Raw genomic sequence first — 21,516 nt, forward strand, 5'->3', positions numbered from 1 at the left:
TCATCATGGTGTCCCATTGCACGAGAAGCGGTTTAGTCCTTCTGGCCACATGACCCAGAAAGCTGTCTGCGGACAAACGCCGGCTCCCTTGGCCTGAAAGCGAGATGAGCGCCACAACCCCATAGTCACCTTTGACTGGACTTAACCATCCAGGGGTCCTTTACCTTTTATCTTTACTGTCATAAAGTTCATATTGATGTTTAGTTGGAATATCCTTTCTTGTAACTTGAATCCATTGGTTTGGGCCCATCAGTGGAAATATATTAAAAGAACTAATATTTCAAGGGCAATAGTCAAACTTAAGGTAATGTTTACTGGAAACCCTGGGGAAAAATAGTTTTCAAAACAAAAGACCTGTGATCAGTGTAGCGTAACCAATGTAACATGTAACAATTCATTTATAGTCACCCACAAACTAATGCCTCCTAAGAAAGAACCGTTGCATGAACACTTTCATATGCATTCACAAGTTGCAAGTCAGCACCAAACCTATGTGGGAAGCATTACTGCCCATGGGAATTTACACTTAGCTATGGCAACCCCTTGGTGATTTGTTTTTTTTCAACCCCACATTTATCATTTGCAGTGAAGACAAATGTCACAGAAGTCCCCCCCCCTTTTTTTAAAAAATGAGAATTTCGTACTCATAAATATCATATTGCAGTGTCTGTCTAAAAACAACAACCCTTTCTTCTCAATTTCCTAGTCTCACACTCAACATTAACAATGTTGCCAGCTGACAACAGTACTTACGTAGCTGTTTCTGCTTCTGCGCTTTCTTTCAGGTTTATTACATTTATCACAGAGGCAATATTTCTGGTGTTTGTAGTGTTTATTTTAAATTAGGATACAGTGGGTCTCCATAAGCATCAAGTCCCCAATCCAGGCTCAGCTAGAGACATGCTGGTGTAAGTTGTTCATGCCACTTCAACTGCTGCTTAGCTGTTTGAGCTCAAGCCGGCTGAGCTGAGACTAGTGTAAATCTGAAAAGGGGGCGTCTTCCAGGCATGCAGTGGGGAGAAGACCACAGAGGGGCTTAGGCTGGATCTCAAGCGTGTTCAGCTCAGTCAAATGACTGGCAACCCAGCATACAGTAGATCACAATTTTAAACATGTGTTTCCCCTTTTCCAAGCTTAGGCCCCACTGCTGAATGGAGTTTGGACATGTTGTAAGTTTACTCTGGCTTAACTCACACCAGCTTGCTTTACACCAGTTTCTTTTGCATAAGATTTTTGTTGTTGGCAACCACCTCTCGGGATGATGAAGTCATGCCCCTGCATTAGTGCATAGGATTGCTCCCCTAATAATTATTAAGGTTTTAGGGAAGAAATTACAACAGTCCTAAAAGAAGTTTAAATGTCACATGTGGCAACACATTTATGCTGTGCAAGTTTCACCATTGTTGTGTTATATTGATCACAAGAAATATGGCATGCCAAATACATTTCAGTTAACATCATAATACATTTTCTTAATGCTAAGAATCTTAAAGAATAATGTTAAAACATATGGTCTGTGTGTTTTGTTTTTTCACTTATTGAAGAGTGGTATGTATGTTTGTGACTAACATAGTATGCTCAGCCAATGTAAGCTTCATTGTCTTAAATTCCTCTGATCTTGTTAGTTCATCAAAATGAGATAGCAAAACTATCACTGTAATACTATTTTCTTGGAAAATTTTCAACTGAACTTGGGGGGGGGACCAAAGAAATTCTGAGTCATCTCACATCTCACATTTCTGGTTGTTTTACTTACATGTTTCCAGATCTTGAAACTTCGGAAGATTATCTTTAAAATGATATAGATCATGTGAGCTATGCATTAAAATGAAAAATGAATCTGTAGGCTGACATTTTAATACAATTATCCTGAATCTCTATTGGCAAAGTATCGCACAAGACAAGACCAATGAAACTAAAGGCTTAATTTCTTGTTGCTGTCAAATCAGTCTTGTGAACTTGTTGAATGACCAGTGATGCTCCTTCAAGTATTCTCAGTGATGAAGCTGGGATGTAAGAGTTCAGGCAGTCCCTAAGCAGTTCAGGGCTTTGTAAATTAATACAAGGACCTTGAACCAGGCTCACTAGTCAATAAGCAGCCAATGCAGATGTTTAAATGGTTGTTGGCCAAATGCCCCCCATCAGCAGTATCTAGCCACCCAGAGTGGCTGGGGAAATTCAGCCAGATGGACAGGGTATAAATAATAATAATAATAATAATAATAATAATAATAATAATAATAATTATTATTATTATTATTATTATTATTATTATTATTATTATTATCTACACTAGCTGATTTGTTATATATGTTCCCAAGACAGTCACCAACATTCTCTGTAGACCAGACTGAGATAGATGGACCTATGGCTTGATTCTGGATAAGGCAGTTTCCTATAGTATTCTTCCAGTCTAAGGCCCTTTGCTAGATAGTTATCAATTAAACAACAGGACAACATAAGAAGCAAAAGCAATGTCTCACCCTTATATTCACTGAGTCTAGGATTTGCATGTGGAAACTCCAATACAAGCAGATTTTTAAAAGTTCAAGCAAGCATTTGAATAGGGTTGGGATAGGGAATCCAAAATGAATATTGGCAGGAAGCTGGCACTTTCAAATTGCACTATGTTTTCCATCTGTGCACACATTTGCTCCCCCACCCAGTTCTCACTGCAACATTCAAAATGTAGCCAAAATAGGATTTTGGGCCAATTGTTGTATCCAATGCAAAGACGCAGCACCAAGCTCTCCCACCAACCCACCACCAGCATTTCTTTTCTTCCTGTGCTTTTTTATGTTGTGAAAGATCACTGGCTAGACAGCAGGTTTCAGAGCCCTAAGAGTACCTGCTGGGTCTGCCAGCTGCTTAAGCTGCAGTGAGAGAATGCCAAGGCTCAGAAGTTCTCTATGGTCCAGTGAAGCAGGTTACAGTTCATCCTTGTGCATTTTCAATAAGTAAACTGTTTTTTTTCATCAGTTGATCCAGTGGAGAAGGATGTTAAAATATTCCACAGGGCAATATAGGGATCAATCTGACCCTACCTGCCACATGACTAAAGCACACATATGGCCCAGAAACTCTGTCCAATGCTGTTTTAAGCATTCAAGTTCCTTAAAGCCCAAAACATCTCTGGGTGCCCTTGGCTATGAACACTCGAAATGCAATGTCCCAGCAGTCAAAGTTTACTGTGAAAGGGTAAAGAAGAATGATTAATTTAGACTACTTATCTTAGATGAGATCCCATTCCATTGTATTTTACATGAACAGAAGCAAAAGAGAACATGGACCTACTACCCTCAACAGCTGCATGGAAGGAATGTGAGATTGAGGAGAAAAACTAAGTGATTGCTTAAATTCTCTCTTCAATACCATCACTGTACAAGGAGTGCAGAAGTCCTCATGGGGCCCCCAGGGACATGGAGTTTCTCCATACAAACAAATATTGCATTGTTCCGAGACTCAGTGCCCTAAGTACAGGGCAGCTGCCTGTTCAAGTGCTCCTTTGCATTTGATCTCAAGTCTAACCTGTGCAGGGAATTTTTTGCATAGGCCAGCCTGTCAACTCTGCATCTTAGTTGTGGTGGAAAAGGGTCATCATATAGGGCTGCTGTTGCACAGAATAGTGAACTAACATACATGAAAGATGAAAATATTAAACTCCTTATTAAACAGTTTTAACAGACATGTCCTCTTGCCTAACTGAAGAGGGATGAATCATAGATCAGTGGTAGAGTACATGGTGTTTTTGTTTCTGCATGCAAAAGATCCCAGGTTCAGTCACTGATATCTTCAGGTAAAAAGAATAAGGGTAATAATGAGAAAGTCCTATGCCTGTAGAGCCAGTATGTTCCAGGGTAGACAATATTTAGCTTGAACCTTAGACCTGAGGTAGGAATATGGCCCACCATACCTCTTCATCTGACCCTTTTAATACCTCCCGACCCTCCCTGGTCCATGATTTACACTCTGTATTTTTGCCTGAATGGAATGTGCGCTTGAACTCTGATACTGACTCTTGCTTGTCTGAATGGATAACAGGGTGGAGTGCATGAGTGTCTGTGGAAACTAGTCTAAAGCAGAAAGGTGAAATTTTCATTTGTTCCTCTGCTCACTTTTGCCTCTGGCCTTACCCACCATGGACATGTGGCCATTGGAAGATTGCCCAGAAAGGAATGCAGCCCTCCAACTGAATAGATTCCCCACTCTGGGCTAGATGAACAAATATGAAGTTATGTGAACTTTCCTAACTGTGAGCATCTCTCACATGCTGGCAGCAGGCAGCAGGTACAAGTATGGTCCTCTTCCACTTCTTGTGTTTTGACTTCACAGATATATGCTGAAGTGAGAGCAGAAGTCACAGCTGAGCTCAGTGGGAGTGGCCTCCTAGGACGCCATAGCATTGCAGACCGAGACTGTGTTTCTCAAGCTTCACGTGCCTTCAGAAATGCCCTGGTGAAAGGCCAAAATTTAGGGACCCCCCCAACCTCTTGCCTTCCGTTCTGCTCAATTCACTATGTCATAGTTGTAGTACCCTGCAGCGCCCCACTAGGCTTGGAGCCCAGCGTGGTGGAACTGGTTGTGCTGCCCTTAATCTGCCACTACTCACAACGGTCAGCTTCTGTGTTTTGGTGAACTTGCAAGCAGGGTTTGCTTTCATCATCTGGTATTATTCCCTGGTATATTGTACCTGTATGTGAAAGTTCCACATAGCCAACCCATCTAGAATTTGTCTAGTACTCTTTGTTAATGCCAGCTAAGCAAGTGACCATCATCACACCTTGGACTTAGGACCATGTCATATGAATTTTCTATTGTCTGTGTACTTTAATAGTGCATCAGAGGAATTACAACTCCAGTTCTAATGGAACTTTAAAATGCACAGAGCTTTACCAAAGCCACACTGGTGTAAGATACACAGGTTACATTAGCCAAAGCAGCCCAAATAACATCTGAATAATCACTGTTGAAAATCAGTTCTGGACTAAGTGGGCTGTTGGTCTGATTTAGCAGAGATTTGGGTGACTTACAACAGCCTTTAGAATCATACTAATATATAGAAAGGCAGCAATTCAAAACCTCTCTCTCTCTCTCTCTCTCTCTCACACACACACACACACACACACACACACCTACCTTCCCAGAAGCAGTGTGTAAGGAACCAGCTAATGTTTGGTGAGATAAGAATGGTTTCAGATGGTGCTTGAAGATTACCAGTGTTTTATGTATTGTTGTGTTGCACCGAGATCATATTTATATCCCTTAGATGCAGTCAGTGCTTTTTTTAGGGCTACTGAGGGGTATGCAGTACTCCCCTACAAAAGAAAATAAATGTTAAAAGTGTGGCACTTACTTTAACAGCTTCACAATGTACCAGAGTACTGGCACCCTTTTTTTCTTAAAGAAAAAAGAAAAGAGCACTGGATTCAATTAATGAAAATCGCCAGTAGAATTAATCTAGGTTTTCAGGCAGCATCTCTGTTTGTGGTGGATTTGGCTTCATTTTGGGTATCTAAGGACTGCTTCAATTCACTCATGACACAGTAGTAAAAGCTAGGTGTGCCACCAAATGTACACTTGGCAGAGAGGGGCATTTATCTGTGTAAGAGAAATGTTTTCTGTTTGCCTTATTTGGTGTACACTAAACATTTTTGATGTTTATCATAATGTACGGCATACCATGATGTGTGCATTGGCCATGATAAACATCCAGGGCAGAGAGTGATGCTAAGTAAACACTCAAACTGTTAATGATGCATCAAGTACTACAAAAGGTCAGTGACACAGTCCATATCTAGAAGATTTTGGGCTGCACATACATAGCAAAATATTTCAATGCTGTGTGCTGAGCCAGACCATTGGTCTATCTAGCTCAGTGCTGCCCTCACTAACTGGCAGCAGTTCTCAAGGATTTGAGGCACATCTCTCTCTCGGCCCTACGTAGAGTTGCTGAATCTGGATTCTTCTTCATTCAAAGCAGATGTTGTACTACTGAGCTATGGTATTCCAGATGGAACACAGGAAGCTGCCATATACTAAGTCAGACCATCGATCCTTCTAGCTCAGTATCATTTACACTGACTATCAGCAGCTCTCCAGGATTTCAGACCAGGATATTTCCCAGTCCTGCCTTTAGTTGTTGGTGAAGCACATCCACAGCCCCTGATTTCTCTACACTTGTAACAGTGCTTTTTTCTGGGGGAACGCAGGGGAATGCATACCCCTAAGCATTTTGTGAATCTAAGTTTGGCCTCACTGAGGGGCAGTATTTCAATTTGAGTAGGAAAATGAGAGTACCTCTAAACATTGTGTGTGTGTGTGTGTGTGTGTGTGTTTAAGGGGGGGGACACTGCTTGTAATGATGTTCTGCCTCATCAATCAGTCAAAAGGCTAGCTGGTGCTAGGTTGTATGGATTATGTATGTGTTGCGCACACATACATTACTTCAAACTGTTGTAAGCTTCCCAGTGGTTCTTTAGGCCAAAAGGTGGGATATGATTCTTCCGAATGAATGGATAAATGATTTATGTGTGAACTGACTCAATCAAACAGCATTTGGGATGATGGGAGTTGAAAGGAAAACTCTTTCTGCAGAGGTAGAGATCTGTGATAGCCCATTCATACTGATCTTTTCTAGTCAACAGCAGGAGAATGTTGACAATGGTAAGGTGCGAGGGGGGGGGAGAGACTGAAGATGGAAAATAAGTGGGAAAGAGAAATAAGAGACAGACAATAATGGAAGGATGAAGGAGGAGGTAGCATGGTGTAGCAATAAAATGGAGAGTCCATAGTTTCAGGTTAGAAGAAAGAAAGGACTTACACGCAAGATGCAGCATAGTTCATTTATGGAATTTGCCAAGATGTTGTGATGGCTAGGCATTGGTGTAGAGGCCTTAAAAGGGACATTGGACAGACACATGGAAGATAGACCTCAGCTAGTGACCATTTACCAGCATACTTAATGGAGACTTTAGATTCATTGGCAGTGGTACCACTGAGTCCCAGGAGCTGAGGGGCAGCAGCTACTGCATTCACACCCTGCTTGTGGGCTTGCTGGAGGGAAGGAGTGATAGCTCAAAGTGGCAGAGCATCTGCTTTGAATGGAGAATCATAGAATCATAGGATTGTAGAGTTGGAAGGGACCCAAGGGTCATCTAGTCCAACCGCCTGCAAAGCAGGAAAGTCCCAGGCTCCGTCCCAGAGAAGGTCTCAGCATCGCCTGGTAGGGCTGCGGAGAAGAGCCCCCCCCCCAAAAAAAAAAAAAACCCTGGAGAACTTGGTTTTAGTGGTGGCGATGCCGAGCTAGATGGACTAATGCTCTGATTCAGTATAAGACAGCTCCTTGTCGTTCCTATCTGGTTGGCTATTGTGGGGGGAAGAGATCTGTCCCTTTGATCCAGCGGAGCGATTCTTTAGGCTCTTTGAAGAGCCGCGATTGAATTCTGCCAACAGCACAGAAGTGGAGTTGGGGCGGGTGGTGGGGTTCTTCCCCCGTCACGCTCAGAGTCCATAATTCGCTTTCATTGCCTTTCTCCTCCCTTCCCGGAGGAGGGTGAGTGCGCGCGTATGATGGTCCACAGGAGTGAAGGAGACCCTGGAGCCTTGGAAGAGCTCAGTCGTTTGTGCCAGTCTGGAAGAGGAGCGACAGGAGTGGGGATGTGTGTGTGGATCTAGCCTTTATTTTTATTATTAATATATTTTTAACCAAACAAACAAACAAAAAAGAGTCTCCGCCCCGTGTTTCCCCGGCTGCCCCAGCAACACCATCCCCGCGCGTGACGTCAGCCCCCAGCTCGGTCCAAGGCGAGCCTGCCAAAAGGCTGCCCATTCAAAGTGCTTTGGCAGCCGTCGGAGCTGGAGAGCGAGAAGCGAGCGCTGCTGCCTGCTTCTCCCGGTTGCCCACGCCTCGTCTACCGTTTCCTCCCAGCCTTGCCTATCCCAGCAGTCGATTCAGCAGGGGAGGCTTTGCAAAGGTCCCGCTGAGCATCCCCCGGAGAGAGAGTCACAGAGGAGGGGGAAAAAAAACATCCCGTCTGTGGTCCTTCCTTACCTTCTTACGAGGCGCGCTTCTCGCTTCCTCCGGCTCCTAGGCGAGGATGCTGAAGGCGTCGTGGCTGCGCGAAGAGGCGAAGGAGGGCAGGCTCCTTTCCTCCTGATGAGTGAGTACCGCAGCCCTTGGCTCTGGCGCCAGCATGCCTGCCTCGTTCAACGCCCCCCCCCAACCCGCTTCCGCCTCGGCTCTTTTCACCCGAAGCTGCTAGAGGGTTTTTTTTAGAAGAGGGGATTTTTGGGGGGTGGCGGTGTATTATTTCTGTCGTATTCCTGACCTTGCGAAAACCAACATAAGTGGAGAAGGACAAGGGATCTGAGGGAGATGTGGGGCGGTGGAGAGATAGAAGGGGTCTCAAGTCGTATTTGATCTCCCCACAACCCCTGTTTTCTCTGCGGAAGAGGAGCCAGGCAGTGGTTCAAAGGAAGCGCAGGGCACTGGAGAGTTCAGGAGGGAAAATGATTTTGGAGGGGAGAGGCACGGGGAGGGGGGGGAAGAGTTCAGTTTTCGGTGTCTGAAGCTGACTTTGGTCCCTTCAGCTTTCTCCTTCCCCCATGGTGTGAGGATGCTTCAATTGTACAGAAAGTGGGGGGGGGGGGTAGAGGAGAGTTTAGGGGTGCAGAGTTCTCAAATGCTTAGATTTTGTCGGGATTCTCAGATGTCTGATTTTCTTTAAACAATTACAGTATTTATTTATTTATTTATTGAAGAGGTGGAAGAGGATATGATGCTTCATTTGGATTTTCCCTTCCCTGAACTAGAGGTGCAAAATTAATAATGCTGGAATAGGTTTTAGAAAAGATTGAGTGAAGAGAGCAAAGAAGGTCAAAAGGTTTACAGCAGCAAGGTCTACAGTCATCAAACATGTGGTGAGAGAAGTGGAGTGGACTTCAGTTCCCACCCCCAATAACCATCTATGTCAGGTAATTTAAGGCTCTGCTGAAATCCTATTGAAATTTTGGAGGGAGAGAGTTAAGAACAAAAGGTTCCTGGGTCTGCAAGGTTCATAGAACATTTTTTAAAGTGTTTGTGGGGGGAACATCAATTCCATTACACTCACGTACCTCCTTCAGCCTTCCTATTGGGTAAACTAGGAAGTAATTGAATTATATACAAAGAAGAAGAAGGAGGAAAGAAGAGTGAGACAGACAGATTGAAAGAAAGAAAGAGGCAATATTTCTTTTCTCTGATTAATTTTTTCCTGCTCTTCTGGAAGATGACAGGACCCAACCAAGGCGTTGGTTACAGCTCTTGATGAGTTGATGGGATTGGTAGTGATCGGGATGGAAATTATGGGGCTGAGAGTCTACTCCACAGCACTGAGAGCTTTTGATTGCTGTGAAAATGTGGGAGGCGGAAAGAAGCAGGCAGGGCTAGCTGGATAAAGCTGTGGGGGATGAGCGCAGCTCCTGCCTTGGACAAAAGTGGCAAGGGAGGGGTGGGGAGTGCATGGATTTTCAGGGGAGGGTGAAAGAGGAAAAGCAGAAAGGAACTCCAGAGAACTGTCAGGTCAGGAAGTATTGCTATAATAATACAACCTGGCTGATGGAGGGTGGAGAGCAGGGATGCTAGAGTTAAGTAGGACATGGGGCTGTTAGCAAGCTAATGCTTCCCACATCTTTCTGATCCCCTTCCCAGGAGTTCAGGGGTGGTGGGCAGAGCTTGCAGAGAACAGGAAAGCTTGGTAAAGAAGACCAAATAATAGAGGGAGCAGACTGTGGAATCAAGGTGATGGGAGTCAGGAACCAAGAAGATGGCAGGGGACATGTGAAAGGTTGCAGGGGCCCTCTTGTTGAAAGGATGCCCTGAAATGCATGCCAAGTTTAGCACACAGAGCTGTTGAATTTTCTACCTTGCCAGCTGGCCATTGCCAGTGTTGTTGTTGTTTAACCAGGGTTCTGATTTCCTCCCTCCACACTTCCCTCCAGGTTTGCCTGTCCGCGCAGAAGCTGGGCTGGACGGAGCATAAAGATGCTGAAGGGTGCTTGGCTGCTCAGTGTCTTCACAGTGGCTGGGATCTGGCCGACAGAGAGCCGCAAGCCTGCCAAAGACATTTGCAGCAAGAGCCGCTGCCCTTGTGAGGAGAAGGAGAACGTGCTGAACATTAATTGCGAAAACAAGGGATTTACGACCGTCAGCCTCCTCGTGCCGCCACCATCCAAGATCTGCCAGCTCTTCCTCAATGGCAATGCCTTCACTCGCCTCTACCCAAATGAGTTTGTCAACTACTCCAACGCGGTGACCCTGCACCTGGGCAACAATGACATGCAGGAGATCCGAGCTGGGGCCTTTGTAGGCCTTCGGACCCTTAAGAGGCTACACCTCAACAACAACAAGCTGGAAACCCTACAAGAGGACACTTTCCTAGGCTTGGAGAGTCTGGAGTACCTTCAGGCTGACTACAACTACATCAGCGCCATCGAGGCCGGGGCTTTCAGCAAGCTCAACAAACTGAAAGTCTTGATCCTGAATGACAACCTCTTATTGTCACTGCCCAGCAACGTTTTCCGTTTTGTCCTGCTAACCCATTTGGACCTCAGAGGGAACAGGCTGAAGATGATGCCATTTGCTGGAGTCCTGGAACACATTGGAGGCATCATGGAAATCCAGCTGGAGGAGAATCCATGGAACTGTACCTGTGACCTCCTGCCTCTCAAGGCTTGGCTGGACACCATCACTGTCTTTGTAGGGGAGATAGTCTGCGAGACCCCATTCCGGTTGCATGGCAAAGATGTCACCCAACTCACAAGGCAGGATCTTTGCCCACGAAAAAGTGCAGGTGATACCAACCAGAAGGAGAAGCATTCCTCCCACTCTGACACACACGCCCAGAGATTTCCCCCAACCACTAATTCTGCCGTTGGTGCCACCAGAGCCCCGAAATCCAGTCGCCCACCCAAAACAAGGAATCGCCCAACTCCACGGGTCACAGTGTCTAAAGACAGGCAGATCTTTGGGCCTATCATGGTTTACCAGACCAAGTCCCCTGTGCCACTCACTTGCCCAAATGGCTGCGTCTGCACTTCTCAAAGCTCTGACAGTGGGTTGAATGTCAACTGCCAAGAGAAAAAAATTGGCAACATCTCTGATCTCCACCCAAGGCCCAGCAGTCCAAAGAAACTCTATCTCACAAGTAATTACCTTCAAACTGTCTACAAAACAGATCTCTTGGAATACAGCTCATTGGATTTGTTGCATTTGGGGAACAACAGGATTGCAGTGATTCAAGAAGGTGCCTTCTCTAACCTCACCAGTTTACGCCGACTCTATCTCAATGGTAATTACCTTGAGATCCTGTACCCTTCCATGTTTGAAGGGCTGTATAGCCTGCAGTACCTCTATTTAGAGTATAACGTTATCAAGGATATCCTGCCACGTACCTTTGATGCCCTGGGGAACCTTCACCTGTTATTTCTGAACAACAATCTGCTGAGGTCCCTGCCTGACAATGTGTTTGGGGGCACAACCCTGACCAGACTCAACCTGAGGAACAACCATTTCTCATACTTGCCAGTGCGAGGGGTCCTTGACCAGCTTTCAGCTCTGATTCAGATTGACCTCCAAGAAAACCCTTGGGATTGTACTTGCGACATCATGGGGCTGAGGAACTGGATTGAAAGAGTCACAGAGCAAAACAACCAGCAGCTGGGGACCCCCGTTGTTATTAATGAAGTCATCTGTGACTCTCCAACCAAGCATGCTGGAGCACATCTCAAGACCTTGAGCAAGGAGGCCATCTGCCCTGAGAACCCCAATCTGTTAGATTCTTCTTTTCTGTTGCCAAATCTGAACACAGACATACCACAGGCCTTCAGTATTTTTCCCAGCTCCTATCCAGAAATACGTACTGAAGTCCCTCTTTCTGTCTTAATTTTGGGTCTTCTGGTCGTGTTTATTTTGTCTGTCTGTTTTGGGGCTGGTCTGTTTGTCTTTGTTCTCAAACGTCGCAAGAGTATGCCAAGCGTTCCCAGCAGTGCCAACAATCTTGACGTAAGCTCCTTCCAGTTGCAGTATGGGTGCTACAATAGTGAGGCGCACGATAAAGCAGAAGGGCATGTGTATAATTATATCCCACCTCCTGTCGGCCAGATGTGCCAGAACCCCATCTACATGCAGAAAGAAGGAGACCCGGTGGCTTACTATAGGAATCTCCATGAGTACAGCTACAGTAATCTCGAGCCTAAGAAAGAGGACTCTGCCAGCCTAGCATTTACAATCACTGCAGCAGAAATGCTGGAGAAACAGGGCTTTTCGAGGGAACCGGAGCTGCTGTATCAAAACATAGTGGAGAGGGTCAAGGAGCTGCCCAGTGGAAGCCTGGTCCATTATAACTTTTGCACCCTCCCCAAAAGACAGTTCACACCTTCCTATGAGTCAAGGCGACAAAACCAGGACAGGATAAATAAAACAGTTTTGTACGGGACTCCCCGGAAATATTTTTCAGAGCAATCCAAACCTGAACTTCCTTTATTGCAAGAGAAACTACAGACTGAACCAGACTACCTCGAAGTTCTGGAAAAACAAACTGCCATAAGTCAGCTGTGAAGTGGAGCCAGGGTTGGGGAAGGCTGGGCTGAGGATTCATTTGCTAGGGGAGAAGTCTTTTTTTAAAAAAAGAGAAAGAAACAAATGAAAGAAAGAAAGAAAGAAGGAAACACTAACCCAATTCCGAACTTGACAGACCAAGGCAATGTGTCAAATCCTCAAGAGTTTCCACATTTTAAATTCTCAAACAACCCTTCTACAATGCCAGGGCTATGATGGGTGCTTTTCTTTTTCTGCTATGTCCCTTTTAAGTTATTGCTTGGATTTCTCCACATCCCATCCCTCAGCCCTTTGGGAACTGAGGCTGAACCTTAATGTTTTTACTGAAGCAGTTTTGCCTACATTTCTTTCCGGGGTGGGGGTGGGGACATAGGACAGTGAAAGGATGCTGGGGGGAAGTTTTCCCCCTCCCATACACTTGAAAGGGAATAGATATTCTCCAAAAATTCTCTCCTCCCCAGACTTAGACCGTTTCTTCTCCCCCCCCCTTTTTTTGTAAATAATATTGTCAGTACAGCTCTTTCAATTACCAAGTGCAGCCACAGGGCGTCACTTCTTTTTTCCTTTCCCTTTTTGGCATTAAAGTGCCTTTGCACTTTAAGTACCTTATTACTTAAGTGTTGCGCTTAGCTTTGAGAAACCTGAATCTATTTTAATGTGTTGTGTAATTTTTTCTTTTTGAAATTATTTTAAAAAGAAGGAAATGTAAAAAATAGATCTCTTACGTGTCGGCTGCATTCAGCTGAAAGGGGCTGCTGTTTCACTGACAGCAAAAATTAGCCCGTCTTTGTTAAGTGATTCTAGTTCAAAGGCTTTTTTAAAAATAGACTGAATTGTAAATTGTGTAAGTTTCACTCTTTCCCAGCCCCCATCAACATTTTCTCCCCTCCCCATGTCAGGTTTGTTATTTTTTACCTGGAAGATTGCAGTCAGCTAAAAAATTACCAGTGGGTTGGGGCGCTCTGCTGCCCCAGTTGGGAGTGATAGTTCATTAATAAAAAGACATTTAACATGATAAGGACCCTATTCAACCAATATCCCATCTTTGCTACACTGCAGCTCCTAACACCATTGTAGTGTTCAGTGTTTTCATTTCCCCCCTCCCCAGGTTATTTGCCTAATTAAGAGAACATTACTCTCTACCTGTAAATATTTTTTTCTGCAGTAAAATTAGATATTTTTATACGTTTAATGACAGGAGTTTACCTTACTCATGCTGGAGGATAAAATTTAAACTGCGGGGGAGGGGCATCTTCATCCCCCCTTTTCTTTCCAGGCATAATATTTTATTTATGCTAAGCATGTCTACCAGTAGGTATTTCCATATATCACCCTGAATAAGGAAAGTGCTTGTTTAATCTTGGACAACCTTGCAGAGGATTTTCGGCGTCTGGAGTAGAACTGGATTAAAATCCCTTTCCCTGCAGAAAACCTACGGAGTGTCCTGGGTCTAATTCCTTTGTGTTAGATTTTACTGAATCTAAATACGCACACCCTGTCATCCATACACATCAGAAAAATGAGAAGGAATTAACATATATCCAAGGCAGCAATTCTGTATTCCTGGGAGGGTATACCAGGGGTCAGTAGGTCTGCATCCAATGTTGGTCTTACTCAGAGCAGGCCCATTGAATTCAATGTGCATGCCTAACTGTGGCCCACTAAATTCCCTAAGGAGAATTTAGTTGAACACCAACCTCCCCTAAGGATGTTCTGGGTTGATTTCTTTGAAGGGAAAGTGAGAGGTCTGCTTAGAGAGACAAGAGATCTTACCTCAGCAGGCCTCTCTCCTCACCACTGCAGGAAAGTAGAGGCAAAAGGGGTAATCCCTTTTCTCAAGGGCTGGATCAGGGATCCTTATATCCAAAACCTTCCCATTCTCCACACACACCTCTGAAAGCCTACACCAATTGCTCTAGTTAGAAATGCATGAAGAACACATAGATTCTCCCAGTACTGCCATGCTGCTGTGTGCTGTTTGGAGAACTTGGGTCCCCCTGTCTCACTTTCCCACCTATACCAAATTATCTAGAACTAAGCCTCATTGAACTCAGTGGGCTTTACTTTGGTGTTCCCTTGGCAAGACTTGTGCTGTTAATTAGACAGAAGAAATGACCAAACTCTTCAGAACATACTAAGCTGCCTCACAAGGAGTCAGACCATTGGTCCATCTGCCTCAGTACTATCTACACTGGTCAGCTCTCCGGGCTTTCTGACAGGGGGCATTCACAGCCTTCCATGGAGATGCTGGGGATTGAACCTGGGACCTTCTGCAGGGAAAGGAGATGCTCAGCAACGCAACTTCCCAACTGCTAACTTTTGCTTCTCATGGTGAGGGTTCAGATACAGCTATAGATAGATATAGGTGTCAGCTGGCGCAACAGTCCTCCCCACCCACTCCTCTCCTCACACATACCCTATGCCTTTCCATATATGCTCTGGATGTTGGGGAGGGCATAGAGCAGATTTAGGATGTGTACGGGGAGGGAAGGGGAAAGTTCCATTCTGCAAGCAGAAATTCTTGCACTGAGGGAATACATTCGTAATTCTACAACTCAATAGTAACATACTGCTATTATCCCTGCCATCAGCCTTACAACGTATAAAGACAGACCCACAAGGAAAGGACAGCGGATGGAAAAGCTAGAGGAGGGCAATCAGTTTCCCAGCGACATAAAACATCATTGAGCTAGAGGAGAGCATCCAGTCCTACGCCAGGTTGATCTTCCCTTGCTGGTGTTGCTGCCTGAGTAGCAGTTGGTGGCTCTTGTTCCTTTGTATGGCATATGTAACTGGGGTGTGTGCTACAACCCAAATGTCAGCATCTATTACATTTTGTTGATTCCCGTAAGAGAGAGTCACACATTTGCTTAATTCTCCCAATAACATCAAAGGGTTCTGTTGGTAGGGATGTGGAAATCCAGATGCCCATCACCTCTAGCACCTGAAAAATTGGCTGTGGTGCCACAGTCACTGCTGTGAACAGGAAGCAGGTCTGCCCTCCTCCAAGAGTGTTGCTAGGATTTTAAAAGACTTATTTCTCCCCTTCTCCTTCCCAATGACTTGCTCTTATTTACAACAAAACCAGTCTTGTTCTGGTCCCTTGTGCAGATTTGCTGCAGATTTGCCCATGATACAGATTCGCATAGAATGAGCATATACAATGATATATGCAAGTTAGGTCCCTGAGCAAACAGATATGGTGAAGTGTCTCACTGGAAGCATGCTTTTCAGCATGCCCTGCAACCAAGGAGGGACAGAAATTCAGTTCACATTTAAAGGTGAACCTACATAATTCTCAACTTTCTGAAATGATACATGAACTGAAACTCAGCCATCCCTCAAAATTCACAGATCACTGAATTCTGCAATGCAGTTCTCCAATCACCCAATCAAGTAATGTGCACAGAAATGCATTATATTAGAGAAAACTGCTTTGCAAAAGTTTTCTGTGTTGGGCAAATTATTTGTTTTTACAGAGCAATTCGCACTAAAATGCTGACAAATTTTCATGAGCAGGGGCAGTCATGAACTGCTGCAGAAATGTGGAGAACTGAATTTGATATTGGAAAAATGAGGAACCAAAATTGATAAGATACACCCGTCCATAGCTGCAGCCCAGTGATGCTGCTTTCTATTGTAAGGGCAATAATACTAGTACATGGGGACCCAGGGATCAGCACTTACTGTAAGTCCCAAACCTTTGACTTCCATCCCTTAACATTACTCTCCACCTTTTCTTGTGTACTGTTCAGTGTGCAACCTGGTTGCCACATTCCCCTTGCTTCCGTGTCCCTGTATTCCCTGCAGTCCTGCCCACCTGTCAGATTTGGCCAGTGGTAGAGCCAAAAATGTTCTTCACCACTGCACCAGTGGAAAAGTTCCCCAGTCAGATGCTGTGACTTCCTGAGCCCAGCACATCTCCATTAAGCACTGCCCAGGAGGAAGAGGGGGAAGGACTGAACACAGCCTGGGAACACAGACACTCTCTCTCCTTTTCCTGGCACACTCGTACCTCCATCTCTCAATCTTCCAAGGCGGCTCCTGCAAAACCTACACAAAATGCAAAACAAGCAAAGAAAAGCCAGGAGGAGAGCATCCTAACGCATGATAGAAATTTGTTCCTACATGTTTCAGGCTTGCTGTTCTCTATCAAGGGCAAACATCTTACCACTCTGTTTGTAAAACAAACAGGCAATATCTTCCTTTTACTCTCCTCTATCTTTACATAAGCAGGAACTCTATTTTCTATAGGATTTCTTATTTTTATCCTGTCAGCTCATTGTTTCTAGCTGCTTAAAAACAAGTTGGGATAACTAACTCCAACATTTTGCAAACATATTTGCAGGAAAAAAAATAATATAAATTTTATTTGGGCCATTTTTTTAAAAAAAAGCCTAATATCAGTCCTTCTTCTCCACATCTATGCTTTGGTTTGTGTCTTTAGTTTAATCTTTTTCCCTGGCTGCTTCAAACACCTATTCATTTCCTTAGAACACAGAACCTCATGCAACTAACCAAAGCTTGATAATTCCTTATTAGGCTCTAAATCATATTTGCCTTCTTCTTAGGTGCAAACATAATTATGGAAGTCCCCCCAAAACCTTCTTCTTCCCAACAAATTGCTCTTATTTACAACAAAACCAGTTTTGTTTTTGGTCCATTGTAAATCCTTATGCAACTGGAATGGTGCTCAGCATATAAAGTAGGGCAAGCCTTTCAATTCCTTATTAAAGCAATTGATGGCTTCTGAAAGGAGTCCACTGTTTCCTTTTCATAAATAGGTTACCGGACATAATAATCCTTTTATTATCATGCGGGTAGGGAACTGGACCCCGCTGGATGGAATTTTCAAGCTTTTGCAGTTACTGATTATATCTTATCTACCAACTGGGAACAATCTTAAGCCACGAGATTTTTTTGATTATAAATGCTGGCAGTCAAAGCTGTTTTAATTGGAGTGGTGCCAACAGGAAGTAGCCTTATGTTAGGGCACAAAACACAGGCCTCGTGAGAGAGTCTGATTTATCAAGTGATCTTCTCATGGCTTAACGCGACATCTACATAAACACTCTCTTGAACATATCTTCTTCTTTGCATTTGGAGTCCAGAAGACCCTCCCCATTTGCAGCCCATTAGATTGACTTTAATAATGGAAGAGCTGGTTGGGGAAACAGTCCTCCAAACGGATATTGACTTCAAGAAGGAAAATAGTACCCCATTAGCAGAAGTTGGGAGTACTAAACTGGAATGGCATCTGACCTTAAGTGAGCTCCTTGTTTGAGGACTTCTGAAAGCATCTGATAAGTGATTCTGTCCTTGGGTTTAACAAAACATATTTCTCACTTAAATAGCTTGAGAAAAACAGGTTGAGAATGGTTTTTTATATATATATAAGGCATCGGGTGAGTCAGTTTTCTATATTTCTCCTTTCTGCATTTATTACTGTTGCTGTCTTATGAGAGCAATCCAATTTTACATAGAGAGTGTTTCAAGTAAACATTTATTTTTGCAAGAGGCATTGGTCTATTTATTTTCACTCCTGAAAAAAAAGAAATGCTAATAATCTCAGGGCTAGTTTAAAGCTTCACATAGCTTGCTGCAGTGTAAGCATGTTGAAGGCAATGAGACTTCTATGAATCAACTGAAAATGCAGAATAAAGTTGAGCAGGACATTTGAAGAAGGGGCTATATTTGGTTTCTTCTTTTGGGTTAGAAAATACTTTTTCTTCAAATATGCTCTGGTATAAGTCATTCCCACCGCTACCACCCACACTATCATGCAAACCACATCAGCAACAGCTAACAATGCAGGCAGGATAGTGACAAAAAATTGTTGTTTGATAATACACTGTTCAACTACATCCACACAATACATTTAAAGCACTATGGTTCCACTTTAAAATAGGCATGGCTTCCTCACCAAATTTTGGGAGCTGTAGTTTGTTAAGTGTGCTGAGAGCTGTTAGGAGACCTTTTTCCCACCCAGCCTCCCCGCTCACAGACCTACAATTATTAGAGTTGTCTAAGAATCAACCTCTCTTCACAGGAAACTCTGGGAATTGTAGCTCTCTGAGATGAATGGGGGCCTTCTAGGGCTGCCATATTTTGAGGAGCAAAAAAGAGGACACATTTGCTGACTTCTACTCTTAACAATGGATCACTTTGATGACTGTCATTTTAAATACCCTACTATATGTTGGCTATAGAAGCTGTGACATATTGCTAGTAGCAATGCTTTTAACTTTCAATGACAAAATAATAATAATACATATTGCTCCTTCGCTTGCCACATGAAAGTATTTGGGCTCTTGTTCACATAAGTGTGCACAGAACAATTTATTAAATTGTTTAAAATGTACATATGGACTATCCTTAAGGGAAGGGGGGTGTTAACTCTTGCCCTTCCAGACTCCTTCATGAAGATCTTGTAGCTGAGCCAGCATCCGTTAAGTTTATCCACAAGAGAAAGGATTTATATAGGATGTATCTAGTTTAAGATGCTGCTCTGTTGTGATTCTCTGCTGCAGACCAGCTTAGCTGGGTGGCTTAGATCTGAGTCTGATGCACTGGAATTTTTTTCTTGGGTTACTGTAAACAAACAAACAAAGTAAAAACAACAACACAATTGCCCAATTTTAAAAATCTGACTAGACAGAAGTTTTAATCTTGAAAAAGAGGATGTGTCCTGGAAAAAGAGGGCACAACTCTCAGCACAATTAACAAACAGCACCCAGAACCTCGGGGGGGGGCATGTCTGTTTAAATGGTATCCTAGAGCTTTAAATGCCTGGTGTAAATGTAGCCATAATCTTCTTTCATTCCCATAACTAGCACACACATACACATGTGCCATCAGCAACAGCGAAGAATGCAGACAGGATAGTGGCAAAGAATCAGTAATATGTTCTTGGTGAGACTAGGTTGGTGGATTCTGATTATACTCAAGGTTAGTTCATGCAAATGGCAAATGAAATAATACAACTGTTCCTGGATGATACAAATTTAGACAGCAGGAATCGGATTACTTGGCTAAATATTCCCTATTGGAGAAACAACCAGGGACCCTGCAAACTCATATTAGGGTTGTGCATACGTGCCCCCCATCTGATCTGGCACTTCACAGTGGCCCCGATCCAGCTTTGGGAGATCTGAGTCTAACCTGACCTGGATGTCTCCCACTACATGTTTAATCAGGAGGGAGAAGGAGTTGCACATAGGGGGTCTGTGTGTTTTTGTCACCTTCCTTTTACTGCCAGACTGCCTCCTCTTCTGATGGTCCCATCCTGCTCTGGGTGGACTCAGCCATACCTAGGGCAATGCAGGGCTGTGTCAGCACAATCCAACCAAATCCTAGGATCATAGGAAAAGAAAGATTTGATGGAGGGGGAGGGGCACCTCCGTAAGCAGAAATCCAGCCATTTTAGATATCATTCCTCTCTGGCCACATCACCATTAGCCCCCACTGTTCTCAAAGGAAGGTCTGCTTTTAAGCTACAGGCCAACACCACTGATGGCTACTGAGAGAATTGCTAATGGCAGTTAGACCACTGAATAAATACCCTTTCCAACCATAGCGAAGAATCTCATTTTGGAGTAGTCTAACCTCTTCAGGTTCCCAAGCTAAGAAAAGGGCCAGGAAAGAGAATCCATAAGAAATATAATGAAGAAAAGAATTGGAAGAAATCAGACACCATCCTGCTATCTGCCTGTTCTTGCATTTCAAATCACATCCTCCCAACAAGGATTTGCAGTGGAGAAGTAGTACCTAGGCGTTTGGTATACACTGTAGCCTGGAATCCAGGAATTCTAGAAAATGTAATGCAGTCCATATTTTTAAGAAGTTGAGCAAATTTTCACTGCCTGAATTAATACAAGGATAAGAAGGCAGTTCTGCTTCAGACTGCACACTTCTCTCAATTTTACAGCACAACTCTCAGCCCCCCCAAAAAAAAATGTATTTTAGGGAGAAATGCAGAAACATGAATGTTAGGTGGGAATGTATTAGGGAAATGCATATTTTAAGAAAATGCATAGTGTGTTGTACTTTTAGTGGTAAATGTGTACAATTGAAATATGTGCTGTTGTTTTTAAAAGAAATGAAAATGGGCTGGAATGGACATATGATTGAACAGGTTTGCTGCCAACATGGACAGATCTAACTATCCCTAGCGCTTCTACCATAAATGTATAGGGTTTTGCTTGCTTTCTTCTTCTTCTTCTTCTTCTTCTTCTTCTTCTTCTTCTTCTTCTTCTTCTTCTTCATTTAGATATAGCAGGCAAGCAAGCAAGCAAACAGGGCACATTGAGGCCTAAACTACCAGTTCTTATTCATCCCTATTTATCTCAAGGTAAGGCTTACCTTCTCCCATAGACATCAATGTGACTTACAAGAACAGGAAATGATAACTTTCCATATCCTGCCACTTACAGCAATGTATACATCCCAGCTCAGAATAGGTTGTAGAATTAGATTTTTAAAAATGAACAATGCCTCAGACCCTGAAGAACTGCTGCCAATCAGGGGAGACAACTCTGAGCAAGACAGGCCAATCACCTGACTTGGTATAAGACATATATTTGATTAAAATGCTTTGGAAGTGGTCACACCTCTGTGCTTTGTGCATATTAAGTTGCAACTTCAATCCCTGGCAACACTATTGAAACCAGGGGTGGGAAACTGAATCTGCCCGACAGACCTACCCCACTAATCAGCTGATCATTGGAACTTGCAAAGTGACATACACAGAGCTTCACAGGTCCTGATGATCACCCATAATCTGCCTTTGGCTCTATCTCTCATACCTGAGGTCAGATGCTTATGACATAAGGTTTATATGACATAATGGATAGAACAGGTGTGTGTAGTTTGGCCAAAGTGTACTTGCAGGCCAAATGGAAAGACTTGGCAGGCCCGATTGG

General features: G+C 43.7%; 1 protein-coding gene across 3 annotated transcripts; it reads left to right on the forward strand.

Annotated features, from left to right (window-relative positions):
* Positions 1 to 7,802: 7,802 nt before the first annotated feature.
* On the forward strand, positions 7,803 to 14,030 carry SLITRK2 (SLIT and NTRK like family member 2). 3 transcript variants are annotated; one of them, XM_082207218.1, is made up of 3 exons: positions 7,803 to 8,159; positions 8,761 to 8,973; positions 9,979 to 14,030. In XM_082207218.1, exon 3 carries the CDS (start codon positions 10,022 to 10,024, stop codon positions 12,593 to 12,595), a length of 2,574 nt encoding a protein of 857 aa, XP_082063344.1. In that variant the 5' UTR covers positions 7,803 to 8,159; positions 8,761 to 8,973; positions 9,979 to 10,021; the 3' UTR covers positions 12,596 to 14,030. The 3 variants fall into 3 exon arrangements, with proteins under 3 accessions (XP_082063344.1, XP_082063345.1, XP_082063343.1); XM_082207219.1 differs by lacking the exon at positions 8,761 to 8,973; XM_082207217.1 differs by lacking the exon at positions 7,803 to 8,159 and having other exon boundaries at positions 8,210 to 8,973.
* The last annotated feature ends 7,486 nt before the right edge of the window (positions 14,031 to 21,516 follow it).

The sequence above is a fragment of the Podarcis vaucheri genome (assembly GCF_965113315.1).
Source record: "Podarcis vaucheri genome assembly, chromosome: Z".
In the NCBI taxonomy this organism is placed as follows: Eukaryota; Metazoa; Chordata; class Lepidosauria; order Squamata; family Lacertidae; genus Podarcis; species Podarcis vaucheri.

What these genes read in the sequence shown, in the direction of transcription:
- SLITRK2 (XM_082207218.1), top strand. Translation starts at nt 10,022, where the DNA reads ATGCTGAAGGGTGCTTGGCTGCTCAGTGTCTTCACAGTGGCTGGGATC.